Genomic DNA, 15,242 nt, shown 5'->3' with positions numbered 1-15,242 from the left:
AAACACGTAAGACCTTAAAAAATGTACTTTCATCGAAGATATTCTTAGGGAAAATTTTCTGGTATTCCCCTTTCTGGTAGGATTTGGTTTGGTTCAGTTTACTATGGCAAAGCATGCTAAGGCTATCTGCCTAAGGGAAGGGATGTCTTCATGGAGGACTTTCTAAGGGAAACTGGTTTGTATACACGTTACACATGGGGAGAACCACGAAAACGCCCATGCGACCAGCCCGTTCGCCTGGATTCGAACACAGGGCCAAACTACCAGCGTTCAGCGATTTTACCGCTAGGAAGTCCGTTATAGGAAAAACTAAAGCTACAAATAACAGAGAGCACTTAAAAATATCATACATACAGGCTAAACTGAGATTTTGTGATTAATATTCGGGGCAGGAGACATGGGGGAAAAAAAAGCATTGCTGATTGATCCTAGGATCACCCCCCCCCCCATTTTTTGCCCCTCCTAATTCGGCATGAGTGAATTACAAATTAAAAGTATTAAACAGATAAAAACTAAGCGTATTTTCAGTAAAAAGATCAGCTTGAACATGTGGAAGCTGCTATAAATGCTCAGGCAGCAGTTTCAATAGTTACTACGTTGCCATTGTTGTTCTTCGATTCCTAATGACTGACCACGGTCCGACTTCTCTATGCGCAACGTGAATACAAACTAGTGCTATAAGAAATGCTTTAACAGAGTCTCTCCTAAGGCTCATTTTGCGGTAATTTTAAACCAATCAAGATGCAAGTTATAATTCTTGCATTCAAAGCAATAGCACCACAACTCACTCTGTAGATTAAAAGATCATACAGTGAAATCGTTTTTCAACATTTAAATCCTGATAAACGTAAATTTGTCCGTATTTACTTCTTTCAATGCGAAAATTTAAAGTATAACTAAGAATCAAACATACAGATAATTTAGTACTGAAGACTGCAAGAGACAAATAATGGCGAAAAACAATTCATATTTTCTGTAAATAAAAACTGTCCCTGAGAGCTTCCGCCTAGAGAAATTAACGCTTCACTAGCTTACACGGTCCTTTAAATGGGTTTATTGGCGTTGATAATAACAGTTCTGTAATCATAGCACATTTAATCTAAAAGCGGGAACAACAGACGAGGTCACGCTCTTTCAAGCTATATTATATCCTACAGATGATATAAGAATGAGAATACACATAAGATGTTTACTTTACTTTCCGGAAATCGAGAATAACCATCAAAGATAGGCTTGTAATCTAAAATATAAGCATTTATAACAAGATATATAATATAGCCTTGCAAAAGAAATGACACTGCAATGATTGCATGCACGAACCGAACCGAAAAATGTTTGGCATAACGAGTTCCATCTCACACTGCAAACCGGCTTGTGAATTGTGTCGCACATTAAACGTTCAGTTAAATTTGTTTCACTTATCCTTTTGGATGTGTGTAAATATTTAAAATATGCTTCTGTACCTAAGCAAAGACACAGAGGAAATTTAAGTAAATTTTTATTGAGGACCTTGCATATCATCTTTGACTAGAAACATGAGGAAACTCAATGGCTTCTTCCAAGAACTTATCTTTAGAAATTCTGTAATTTTATAGATAATATATAAAGTCTATCTAGTCATTTAGTATTACATTACTGCTATGTAGCATATTTAAAACAGGACACAGAAGGTAATATTGTAATAATTTCGAAATAAGAATAATGTAAAGCATACAGTACATCGAACTCCGCTACAGATTGGCTACATATCGAAGGCCACTTCTAGTGTCCATGCTAACCTCGGTTCATCGTTAGAAACGCCTACATAGAGTACGTGAATATTAAAATTGGACCTTGAATAAATGCAAGGTCGTGTGAACAAATGAATCCTGTTCTTCTGCTGATGCTAAAAGCCGGTGGTATACGTGTTTTTTACCTGAGGAAATGTTAACACTAAAATATAACAGAAAATAAGCCAGATTAAATGTGGTTCGTATTAAATATGTTAGAGGAAGAAGTATAATACGTTAGAATCAAGCAATATTAAGCTAGAAAGCGCTATACGTTTTACTATTCGTGTACAAAAATTTTGACGTTACCGCTTATCTAAATGTCACTGCATGCGAGAAACATTTTTTTGATGGCAAAGGGCATTTTTCTCCGGGAATGTTTTATTTCCGCAGGGTGATAATGGCATATTATATTGTACAGATTTCTTAATTTGTTCGTTTAACTTGAAAAAAGAATTAAGAGTTTTTTTTCGATTAGGGCAAAACCCTTGAGGGTTATTTTGTGGAGAATCGTTTTAAAATAAATTGGTTCGTATTCACATTACACTTGGAGAAAAACACGAAACCTCTCGGGCAACTAGATCGTCACCAGGATTTGAACATGAACTGAACTACTAGGGTTCAGTAATTCAACCGCGCGGTCCCTGGTGAGCACGAACTTGAGAAGAAACGTGTAGAGAAGAAATTTCTCTGGCCTCAAAATTTCCCAGACAACAAATCCAAACGAACCTTGTACGATAAAACAATTACCTGCGACTGCTCAATATATTTATCTATTGTTAATAAAACTTTCAAAATTTTAATTGAAAGTTTTGTTTTATGTAGCCAATTGTATGACAGGGTTTTCATGTATAAGAGAAGAGAAAATTTTTATCGAAAAGGCTCAGCTCTCCAAGCTGAGAGTATGAATGCAGACTGTATCTAAAATAAAGGCGTAACAATTAGGTGCTGTATGAGATTCAGATAAGAATGCCATTAGACACAATCTGAATTTTGAAAAATTTAATAACGAGCAAACATTAACAAAAAGAATTATGTTAGCTTCGATACAGGAAATTTCCAATCCCTTGGTTTATTTAGTGCGGAACTATTTGAAAAAAGTCATAGAAGTTAAATGAAGTTGGAATGCTTCTTCGTCGGACTTAAAACTTTAAATGAAATGCCTACTTTAGAAGAAATACCGCGTTTAATAAATACCATAAATTTATTTAATAAATGAAATAAGTGAAGTACCTGCTTCTGGATGCGTCTAAGAAAACTAAGACTAAACTTCTTCTAAGAAAACTTGACTCGTATCCACTTTACACAAGGAAAAAACCATGAAAATGCCCATGCGCTCACAAATCATAAAGTAAGTATTCAATTAGAGGTTAGTAGAGAGTTGCTTCTAAAAAGTAAGTATCAATAACCTAAACTTGAATTGATGGCATGTTCTGTTTGGGCCAAGTTTACACATTCTGTGCAAGAAGCACTTAGCATACCTGATATAAAAAATATATTTTGAAATTATTATTTGGCAGCCCTGTGTTGGTTGAATAAACGAGAAGAATGGTCAGTTTTTCTGTCTCAAACAGAGTGAAAGTATATTTATATTTCCTGATAGTGAATGTCGTCTTAATATGCACTGGTTACGTTTCTACTCTTTTGGTGGTGATCGCCATACAACTTCATTGTGTATAGTAGTAGTAATCAGTAAACGCCTGTATGTGTTATACATGTGAGTTTTAATTTAATTAAACTATGTTTGATTTTAGATGAGTCTGACTATCTCTTCATATTTCAGAGTTATCGAGGTTAACATCTTGTAAATGTTTATTACCTTATATTTTCTGATCTAACCTTTATTACGAGAGGCATGATAAAGTATTTCAATAATAGCCATGCCTGTTCGCAGGGATTATAACTCGGGTAGAACTGCTAATATTCGGCTGCCTTTTCCACTTTTTCTTTACGCATGTTTAAAGCAGCTACAGTGGGTAAAAAAGAAATATTGACAATTGCTTAATAATTGATCATAGTACCTAACAAAGAAAATGCTTGACAATTTTAGCTGGACATAATGAACACAGGAGGTAAATAAACACACAAATCCTAATGAAACTTCCATTTTAATATGCTTTTTACACAAACTATACAACAAAAACGTAAATTTGTATGACAAAAAAGTATTGATAAGATCATACAGCAAAAATGTGGGAACATTTTAATACTTTGTATTCATACATTTTGCATTTATAACAGCTTGTAATCATCTTCTCATAGAGAAAGCCAATGTCTTGGTTGTACTATTGGCAATTTTGTGCCATTCTTGCATGAGTGTACGTTTAAGTTCGTGATTACATGAAATTTTATGTTTCCGGGCATCTAGGTTCAAATTTGTATCAGAAATTTTCAATTGGATTTATGTCAAGCGCTTGAGGCGATGTTTTTAATTGGCGAAGAGCGTTATAGAATAACCAATCCCGGGTGAGATTCGCTATATGCTTAGGGTCAATTGTCCTCTTGAAACACGAATGATGTTCCTAACCCAAGTTTTTGGTCACTGAGTTTCAAGTTATAGCGCAATATGTCAATGTACTTACGTGCTGTCATATACCATCAATGATGCACAGGTTACAAACTCTGCTTGCTGCCGTACAGCCCCACACTATGACGCTCCTTCCACCATGTTTCACAGTTGGTGTTAAATGTTGTTTTTCCATTTCGGTATTTGAATTTCTCCACATATATTGTCGTCCATCACTCCCGAAAATGTTAAACTTCGATTCGTCGGAGAAAATAACTGTGTTCCAAAACTCGTCTGGTAAATTAACATGCAAAATCTCATGTTATTTTACCAGACGAGTCAAATAGATATAAATGAAACAAGTGAAGTACCTGCTTCTGGAATCTTTCTCCTGTTTATTTTCTGAAATGAAAGGGTTCTTTCTAGCTGCCATTCCATAACAACTTCCTTCATGAAAAAAATTTCGTATGGTCTGAACACAAAGTTTTATGCGAAGCATTAGCAACATCTTTGGCTAACTTGAATTTATGTTAGGGTTTTTCGTAACCTCTTTGATAATGCCACATTTTTTCCTTGCAGAAAATATTCGAGGCTGACCACTTTTATCTTATTTTCCGTCGATCCTGTCTCGTTGAACTCTTTTACAACACTTCTAACAGTAAAAAACTTATATTCAGTTCTATTCCTATAGCACGATAGATTAAACCCTCATTTCTGAGCTGAATAATCATGTTTTTAACATTAACGTCCAATTCCTTCGACTTCGAAGCCATTTCATCAGAGAATTAACAAAATAACGTTTTAATGTTGCTTTGCGGCTTAATCGGTATACTGACCTGCAGCAGGTAATAGTGATTCCTACTCTTGCCAGTTATTGAAAGAGTTCCATTAGGGCCTGACATGTGATACAACCATAAAGAATATTCTCCAAAAGAGATAAGTATCAAGAACAGATTGAAGCTTTTTGCTTTTAAAAATTGAAGACCGAGTAGAGCCTGGAGACTGGTCGGTGTCGATGCTGATGTTCTCCCAGAATTCATACATTTGCAAAGACACAATATCAAACCAAGTAGTAAAAGCACTATGGAATTCTGCTTTCATAACGTTTTAAAAGAGCACTGCAAACTTTATACTAAAAGGGTTTCTTATCAGTCTAAACACATAACCTCAATATAACAAAATTCGCATAGCAGTTAAAACTTTGCCAATTTGCATGTCAAAAAAAAAAAAAAAACAAACATGCAAATTTACGTTTTTGTTGTATATTTTGTGTAAAAAGCATATTAAAATGAAAATTTCATTAGATTTGTTTGTTTATTACCTGTGTTCGATATGTCCAGCTAAAATTATAAAACATTTCTTTTGTTAGCTAATATGATCAGTAATTGCCAACATTGTTCCCCCACTGTATATATACTTGTTCATAAGTACATTAAGTAGTCCATAGTTTTAAATCTAAGAGTTGACAGCAATAACTGGAAGTTTTGATTAAAATAAGTATCTAAGGGGCACTATGTTTTCCATGTTCTTTAATGTATAAAACCATTGAATGCAGCTCGATTTAATCCCAAGACCAATTCCTCGTGGCAAAACAAGCTGTTCAATTTCTTCCCCCACCTTGCATAAACATAAGTAGGAGGCTAGATTCCATTAAAACGTCTCTCAGGAAGGTTTTTACTCAGGCATACTGGATAGATCTGCAGTATTAACTACACATTTTAATCTGAAATATGCGTTTTATTTTTAAGATATCTGATCAAGTCATGTGTTAGAATCTTAAAATGATATATCAGTCATGTATGTAGCTTAGAAACTTACTAAGCACGATTAGTTTAATTATAAATACACGCTCCATATTAAATATAGAATAGAAAGATTAAAAATTACTAGTCAGTTGTTTTGAGACAGAGGGATTTTAAAAAAAAAATTTAAAATCTGAAAGGTTTCAAATTTTAAATTACATCCAAAAGGGTGTTTTTTAATATTTTGTCTGTTCACGTTCTTCGCACTTAAACCATAAAATTCAGTTCAACAGCAATAACGCAAAATAATTTTAAATTGAGAATATCCTTACAATATCCGATACAGAGACTCGCGCGCTGGAGAGAAAAATGTTTTTTCTGTACAACGTTGCCATTGCTCGCTTTGAAATCCTTGAGTTTGTTAATTACAAATTCGTTAAAGTTTTACAAAATATGAAATCGAAAAATACAAAATACAAAATACAAATTCCAAATTTCAAATTTGGGCTACTAGATGCCCATATTCGCAGTAGGATTACGTCATTCAAAATTGGATGGCTCTGAACCATCCAATTTAGTTTTGGTACCGTTGTTTTATCACAATGCGAGAAACTACATACATTTATGCAGATTCTTCATTATTTAATTTCTTCAAATATAATACAGGGCGATAATATTTGGTGGCAACAGCTTGAAAAGTGAAACGGACATTCAGAGTGATTCGCCGCAAAATCGCAAAACGAAAACAATAGTCCCTCCGAGACAAAGCCCCTTTGGACTAAAAATTCGTCTAAACTTTCTCTCTAACGACATACTATTACTCTCAGAATTAAATCTAAAAGCCTTTAAAATGAAGACTATAATCTACGATATTTGTATCGACTCTAGGGTGTAACTAATCACTAGAAGAATTATTCATAAAACAACATACATTTGATTTGTTAATAGAATGTAAAAGTTAGAGACATGCTCATTAAAAGGTAAAATTAGGTGACAAAAAACAAAAAGTAGTTATTGATTTACCCCCGCATTTGTGCCTAAATGATACTGAGTTCCGGTTTGAAAGGTGTAATGAAAGAGAAAAATGAAGGACACACAAATGACTGTTTCCTTTAACAGTACTAATTCTTCTTTTTCCTCTCCTCTTTTGCAATCTGAATTGAATAAGTGTTTTAGTTAGGTACTGCTTTGACAGCCTGGACTGTAAAATAATCAAAAATGTTCACATAAGTTTCTACCTAATTTAGTGCTGTCTTTCTTTTATAGAATTTACGGGCTTTCGTAAGTCTTTACAGGACATTTTAACATATTTCAACAGATGTGCCAATACAGGTCTAAGACCAGAAAATTTCTCGGTCATGAAAAGCCCGCTCTCTCTCATTCTATTTAGAGAAAAACTAGGGTTAAAGAGATACGGGGAACTCCAATCCCAGGAATTTTTGTACTGCTGGGCGTGTTAATCCATCAATCATGTCACTAAGTTCTGGAAGTAAGCAAGTTTGTTTACATTCTACAAAATGCTCTATGAACAGTTCGGAGCAATAACCTGTAAATAAAAATTATTTTATTCACAGGTTATTGTTATTAGTTCAAAGGGGGTTTGTCCCTGAAGGACTATTGCTTTCAATTTGCGATTTTGCGTTGAAAACTTGAAAAGGCTTTATCACTTTTCAAATCGTTGCCACCAAATATTATCGCCCTGTATTATATTTGAAGAAATTAAATAATGAAGAAGCTGCATAAATGTATGTATATTTCTCTCATTGTATAAAACAACGGTACCTAGAGCCATCCAATTTTGAATGACTTAATCCTACTGCGAATATGGGCATCTGAAAGCCCAAATTTGAAGTTTGGAATCTGTTTTATTATCGATTTCATATTTTTTTAAACTTTAACAAACTCAACGATTTAAAAGCGAACAATGGCAACACTCTACGGGGGAAATAAACCTTTTTATCTCCAGCGCGCAGAACTGTGCATCGGAAATTCTAAAGATAGGCTCATTTTAAAATTATTTTGCGACATTGCTGTTGAACTGAATTTTATGGTTTAAGTGCAAAAAACATCATATTTAATAAATAAAGGTAACACACAAAAAGTTAAAAAAACGCCCCTTTGGACGTAATTTAAAACCTGAAACCTTTCAGATTTTTTTTTATAAAATTAGCTCATTAATTTTTTATGTTAATTATGCATTGTGTAAAATATCTCAGGGCAAATATTTTAAAGCAATATACACTTGAAAGTAATGAAGAAAAAAGACAAATTTACCTCAATCGTTTCGTAGAACATGAAATCGTTCGCAATTGTAATTTACTCAAATTCAAAACAGTTGCATGGTATGATGAAAAGCTGAGTAGCGTTTGTCCTTACCACACTGTTTAAAAAAATGAAAGTTTATTCCGTATTTTCCGATAACCTGATGAAAATGCCGTTTCTACTTACTGATTCGTATATGTTTAATTTCGAAATAATTAATTTAGAACCTGCAATTCTCAAATCGCCTGTTTTAGTATTATGCACATAAAAGACTCAAATACTTAGTATAACCAAAAAATTGGTAGAACAGTGGCAAAGTAACCGAAAGAAAAGTTTTCCGTTCGGTATATATTTAAAGGTAAAAAATATTTAGATTATGATAAATCATTAGTGTGTTATTTGACTGTATATCTAAGTAGTATCGTTAATAATTTTAACTAACTGAACTGCAGTTAATTATATAAATCAATATTCGATATTAAAAATCCTCTTACGTTTAGACTCCGCACCCTCACATCTCCCCCCAAAAAACGTGCTTCAGAAAATCTTTTGCGAGTGAGATCTTAATATACTTATGCTAGACGTAAACTGTAAAATTACAAATTCTTTACTTCTTAATCTATTAAATTTTAAGCAATTTTCGGAGTGCTCTCTGTTTTGTAAAATCTACAATTTTTACCCACACATTTCAATGAAATTAATTTTGTCCAAAATCATTCTAGTTTTCTCTCCTAAGACTTCCTGAAAGAAACTGAGTTTCCGATGGTTCTGCGGAATTCTGATTAATAAAATCCAATCAATACTGGATTTCAGTCGAATTCTTATTTAAATCCATTTCAGATACACTTCCCAGCACAGATCAATTTTGAAAGCTGAAATAGGTTAAGTTACACATTAAGCAAAATACTAAAGGAATGAGTAAGTAATAGGGCTTGATTGCTTATTTTCGTATGAAAATTATTATAACCTTCAGGTCGTGGGTTACAGTTCCATAAACTACTTTTATACATTGCCATATTTTCGAATTTAGGAAACCACAGTCCTAAAATCTATATTTCAGTTATCACTGCAATATAAAAAGTCTGATGATCACAGAGATCAGATTTTTCGAAAATAAAAAATATTTGTTTAGATTACCCTATCTATTTTTAAATTTGTCTTTAGAGAATGTATAAAGGTATTAGAAAATTTACAATTTTATTATCATTAACAGAATAGGATCGTCGTGTTTTGTTACTTGAATATATTAAGTGATATGGTGATGCATCGACGAAAGACTTTTCTCCATCACTTACTTTACAAAAACTTTTCATAATTAAATCTTTTCTATCCTTTCACTTGTTGTGGAATCTGAATCAGAATTAAATATCCTATGACATTTTAAATCCTGTCGTTTACATCTATTTTTTGCCAACAAAACTTAACTACGGTGTCGAACGTTCCTAAGTATTTGACCATCGATTTTTTCGAAAGGAAGGTTAATATTTTAATGAAATATCTGCTTATAAAATCGAAAAGAGTGAAGAAATGGATGAAAGTTATTGTGTTTTTATAAAACTTCAAATGAGATAAAATTAATAATTTTTGTTTGAATAGATAATAAATAAATAAATATCGTCAAAAAATGGTAGTTATCAAACGAATCTTAGAACGTCCGAGAAATACTCAGAAATTCAATAACAACAAAAAATAAGTTTTTTTGGCAGAAAAAACCTTTACTTTGCATATACATATTATAATGACTCTGAGTAAATTCACCTTCGACTATTTTAATAAGAACTGTTTCTGATCTTCATATGTATTCTTTTAAAAGGTTAAATCTTTCCGCTGGTTTTCTATGGTTTTAATACCAGCCGCAGTTTGGGGAATCAGGTAGAAGCCATAATACGGCTCGCATTGAAATCAACAGTAGTTTTATTTTTGAGAAAGGATTATAATTTTTTTTTTTTTTTTTTTTTTTTTTAAGAATCGGTAACATTTTTTCAAAATTATATTATTTGTATAATAATTTTAATCCATTTCAAACAGTTTATGGGGTCAAAGTTGTAAATAAAAAACAGCTAATTCCTACTGCGAATATGTTTCTATGAATTACTACCGTGGTAAACCTACTTTCATAACATTGCATTCATGATGCATATCTAATCTTATTGAACGTGACAACGTATATATAAACTTTAATTTTTATTGGAAAATATAATATATCTACTTTGCATCTAATGATTTAGCTTTAGGTTTAGTCATTCTCACGTTAGTTGCTTGAAAATAGCTAAATTACTGTGTTTTATACAAAAAAAAAAAAAAAAAAAGGCAGTAAGTTCAGCTTACTATAAAATAATGTTTTGTACCTCGAAGTGCAGTTTCTCCACCCTGTCATACTGTGTCTTATCTCGATAAATGTATTTGTTTCCTGCTGCCCGGCTAGCGGCTGACTGTACCGATGTTCCAGGGTTCTGATCCCGGAGAAAGATGGATGTTTATAAGCGTATAGTGTCTGTATGGCAAAGGGGCATTCCGAAATACACGGGAAAAGAATGCAATCACACCGTTCACCGGAAGGCGAAAATATAGAAAAGGCAAAGTCAAGGGTTAAATTCATCAATTCTAATGAGAATGCAGTAGCGAAGTAAAGCACTGCGGTTTTACATAATTTCTGAGTAAGCTATTCGTACGAACTGAAATAATTCTTGCATTTAAATAAGTCCTCTAGAAATATTGGTTGTAGGCGAAGAGGAGTGAGAGAACCTCGGTCCCCATCCTGGGATGATCATCCTCAAACTGAGACGTAACTGCACAGTTAGTGCTGCGGGACTATAGCTATATAATTAATGGTGAATTTCTTGTGTCCCGCTCCCTTCTAACTGTACCTGTATTTGTTTCCTAAGTAATGTGTATGGTTTAATAGTGAAGAAAGACTCTTAGTTTTATTTTTGAAATTACTGAAGTTCTTCACTAAAATGAAAAGCTTTCTGTATTATTGTAAAATTCATTTGGTAAACATGCTCTTATCAAAATACTTTGAAAATTACAGTCAAAAAATAAAAATCTGGAAATCAGAATAAATGTTTGGATTATTCTGTCGAAAAAATATGGTGTTTAGTACATTACAAAAACTTTAAAAATCTGTATATTATAGGAACATACATACACACAGAGAGATTATTTATATAATAGTGTCTTAATAGAAAGACAGAGCAACAAAAATTATCAGTGTTTATAAATAACCACGTTAATTAAAAAATGCGATAGCCTTGTTTATTATTTCAAACATTCTTTCCTATTAAAAATTATTTTACTGCTTTTAAGATGATCTATATAATTAAGACACAATAACACGCCGAATAAATACTAATTCAGAAGTCAAACAACAAAAATCAGCGTTATATTTACAAAATTTTCACAGGACTAGTTTCGATGGTTTTACCGAACCATCATCTTCAGCTGCAAAACCGCAACCGCAAATACATTTGCGGTTTTGCAGCTGAAGATGATGGTTCGGTAAAACCATCGAAACTAGTCCTGTGAAAATTTTGTATATATAACGCTGATTTTTGTTGTTTGACTTCTGAATTATGATCTATATAGTTAGTTGCAGCTCTTGAGTTTTCCAATGAGGCTTTCATAGAAAAGAAGTTTAGCCATTCCTGATGTATACAATAGCACAATAAACTCCAAGTACATATATACCTCATATCAGTTGTTAAGAGTCATATAAAAGTAGTATTCGCTGTATCAGAATGAATTGGCATAGCATTCGAGAACTATCTGCTTAAACGGAAGCAGGGGAGGTCTTTGCGGAGACTTTAAGAAGGAAATGAGCTATTATCTTAAACAACAAATTGTATCAGACTGCATTTATTTTGATTATACCAAAACAGGCGAGGCCTATTAAGTAACGGAAGAAATCACTTCACGAAGACATTTTTGAAGGAAACTGGCAGACCTCCATATTGTACCTGAAAAATGCGGATCACCAGCGGCCGAGCGGTAAAATCTATGAACACTGGTAGTTCGCTCCAAGGTTCGAATCCCGCGAACGGGCTGACTTCATGAGCGTTTTCGTGGTTTTTCTCATATGTAAAGTGTTGCCCTTAGAAACCAGCCAGTTCCCCTTTAGAAAGTCCTCCATGGAGGCATCCCTCTCTTCCTACACGTAAATAATAATACCTAAGAAAAGCCAAAAACTTTTATGCAGCCAGCTCATTCGGATATGAACCCGGGTCGAGTTACTAGTGTTCAGCGGTTTATCGCTGACGGGGTACATTTATACGTAACGCAGTTTCATACAGTTTACATTCTTTTAATAAAAAAAATATGAATATGAATTTAATCAACACGTTAAAGTGATTAGAAAATTAGAACTGAAATCGTTATTAAACTCATGTCTTTACTATTCTTCTTATTTATTCTTATTTACTTCTTCTACTTCTTATTTATTTCAATTTTTTTTAATTTTTCCCTAATGCATGATCAACATACCAGTTTCAAAATCATTATTTACACTTCGATGGACAGCAAAACTAGCAGTAAAACAAGTATGATGAATTGATTAAACAAAGCCCAGGACGCTGTTTACCTAAGGGATGCTATAAATCTGTAGTTCTGAGAGAGATTGTTTCGTATTTACATTACGCTCCATGTAGATAGCCCATGCACCAAGATTCATAAAGAAGAAAGGGTACTTTTCCGTTTTGCCAGGGCAGGCGATAAAGTCGCCAGTAATGGTACAATTCATGTCAAACAGAATATCCTCGCTGGTAACCTTTTACGCCTCACTTTCAAAACAAGTCGCAGCCATTTCTTATCAGATTGATTGTTTCTTTCAAAACTGGCATACAATTACATAGAATTTTTTCCAGATAGTTCAATTTTACGCTCTAAGGCAATTCGCGGTAATTAAGTCAATTAGGATGCAATCACACCGTTCACCCGAAGGCGAAAATATAGAAAAGGCAAAGTCAAGGGTTAAATTCATCAATTCTAATGAGAATGCACAAGCGAAGTAAAGCACTGCGGTTTTACATAATTTCTGAGTAAGCTATTCGTACGAACTGAAATAATTCTTGCATTTAAACTTGTATTTCAGATTAAGATTTAACTTGAAATTAATGTAGATAATTACTGATTGAATTAGATTTTTGTAGCGTAGTTTACGTGAGATGAGATCACTTGGGGTCACGTGATACGAACCGGCGAATCAGGATGTTGAACCATGAAAGCATAGTAAATTCTTAAATTAACGCTTTTTTACAAATTTAGTGTCTTTATTTATTGGCTTTTTTACAAAATTTTAAGCGATATTAATATGGTTTTGCCTTCAAAATAAAAAGTTCTTAGAACTAACATTCGTTAACATTTTTTTATTTGTGTATATTGTATGTTGTAGCCAATAAAGTCTGCTTGGCGAGATTTGCGCCGGCGAAACGGAAAAGTACCGAAGAAAGTAAGCATTTTAAAGGCACTAAGTACGAAAAAAATGCAATGAACAAAACATAGCAAACTGCGCAATGCATTAAAATTTAAATTATGCGCAAAAATGATAAATTAGAACTTTTTTAACTTTAATAATATTAATAATTAAATTCACGAACTAAGCATTTTTTTTAATTCGATTTAAATTTTTGGCAATGTAAACTTAAAACACAAATATAAAATCCATCTGAAAAAAGAAAGAGAGAGAATAATGGATTTTTTAAACTCACATAAACACTCGGCATCTTTTCTTTTTTTTAAATTAATCCAAAATAAATTACGAATGAAAAATGAAATTCGCATCAAAACTTAAAATACAAACTTACCATTAAGGTATGCTGCAAAGAGAACAATCACTACACTTCCTAGCATTTTAAAATCGGCTCCCTATCTTGACATCGTTTAATCAACGTATCCGAATTATCCCAACACGTGAATTTCTAAACGTTTGAAACAGTTCGACCAATCACTAAATCTAGGCCAGAACAGAACTATACGCACAAAACTTCTTTATTCATAAACTAGGATTCCAAAACTAAGACTAATTTACTACAATTAATTTCAATAGATCTTTCCAAAAAAATTCAACGAACTTTCTGTTGACATTCTTTAACGAACTCGATTTGTTTGCCACGAAGAATGACTGCACATCAGCGTGACTTCTGTTCTTTGAGTAAAATGCGAGGTTTCACAAACTCGGCTCTCGTAACTGGCCTTGATTAACCCTGTTTTGAGGCCCTCGCGTCTCGCTGATTGGACAACAGCCTTCTACGTCATCAGGTACATTCGGGAGATGCTTTCTTATTAAGCGGCTCAAGCCGGTATTATAAACTTGCGCGTTTTATTGAATGCTGGAGAATTTGATGCATTCAGTGTATGTTTCGCCATGATTTCTGGAGCTTATCCGAATATTGTTCGGGATAAAAAATGGAAAACCCCAAAATGGAAAAGAAAGAACAGTGAATTCAAATAATATTTCTTCTATTCGAATTTTTTGGCGCGGAGGAAAATCTGAATATTTTCCCCTAACCAGCTTAAGCTATTATGCAAAATACAAAAGAGATCTTAAATTCCAGAAATGTCATTGTTTCATTCGTGTTTCTTTGCAGTAAAAACTAAGTTCTGTAATTATTTTGCGGAAGAGCTGCTGTACACAGAGTCGGTGCACGAAGCCGCTAGGCTAAGAAGTTGCTAGGCAAGAAATGCCTTCTTACTTTGTCCATATATGTATGATATGACATCTTCTCTAAGACGGCCAGTCACGTTTCCAGACCACTTGTATCATCGGCTTGAGATCTACGGAAGGGTCGACTTAAAGTGGTAATGTTTAGAACTGAAGTTTATCATGGTTTAAAAAATCGTGATCACTTCAGAACGTGTTATCTATGGAACGTGGTTGCGGTAAGGGGTGTTGCTAGAAATTGAATAATATTTAACTAGAATAAAAAATCAAAGAGATTCAATGATTTAGAAGGAGGTTGAGCCCGTCTT

The 15,242-nt window shown here is 33.4% G+C and overlaps 1 protein-coding gene across 1 annotated transcript in view; it reads right to left on the bottom strand.

The window, feature by feature from the left end:
• The window catches only part of LOC118206111 (uncharacterized), a 111,830-nt gene extending 97,396 nt beyond the window's left edge, over nt 1-14,434 (bottom strand). Inside the window, exon 1 of the mRNA XM_085813806.1 lies at nt 14,078-14,434. Coding sequence (XP_085669932.1) covers nt 14,078-14,123 — 46 coding nt within the window. The 5' untranslated portion in view covers nt 14,124-14,434. The remainder of the gene's footprint in view (nt 1-14,077) is intronic.
• Nucleotides 14,435-15,242: the final 808 nt, after the last annotated feature.

The sequence above is a fragment of the Stegodyphus dumicola genome, chromosome 3 (assembly GCF_044657685.1).
Source record: "Stegodyphus dumicola isolate Sdum_Otavi_A_Nest chromosome 3, ASM4465768v1".
In the NCBI taxonomy this organism is placed as follows: domain Eukaryota; kingdom Metazoa; phylum Arthropoda; class Arachnida; order Araneae; family Eresidae; genus Stegodyphus; species Stegodyphus dumicola.
The sequence above is the reverse complement of the archived record's forward strand: the minus strand, read 5'-3'. Positions and strand labels throughout refer to the sequence as shown.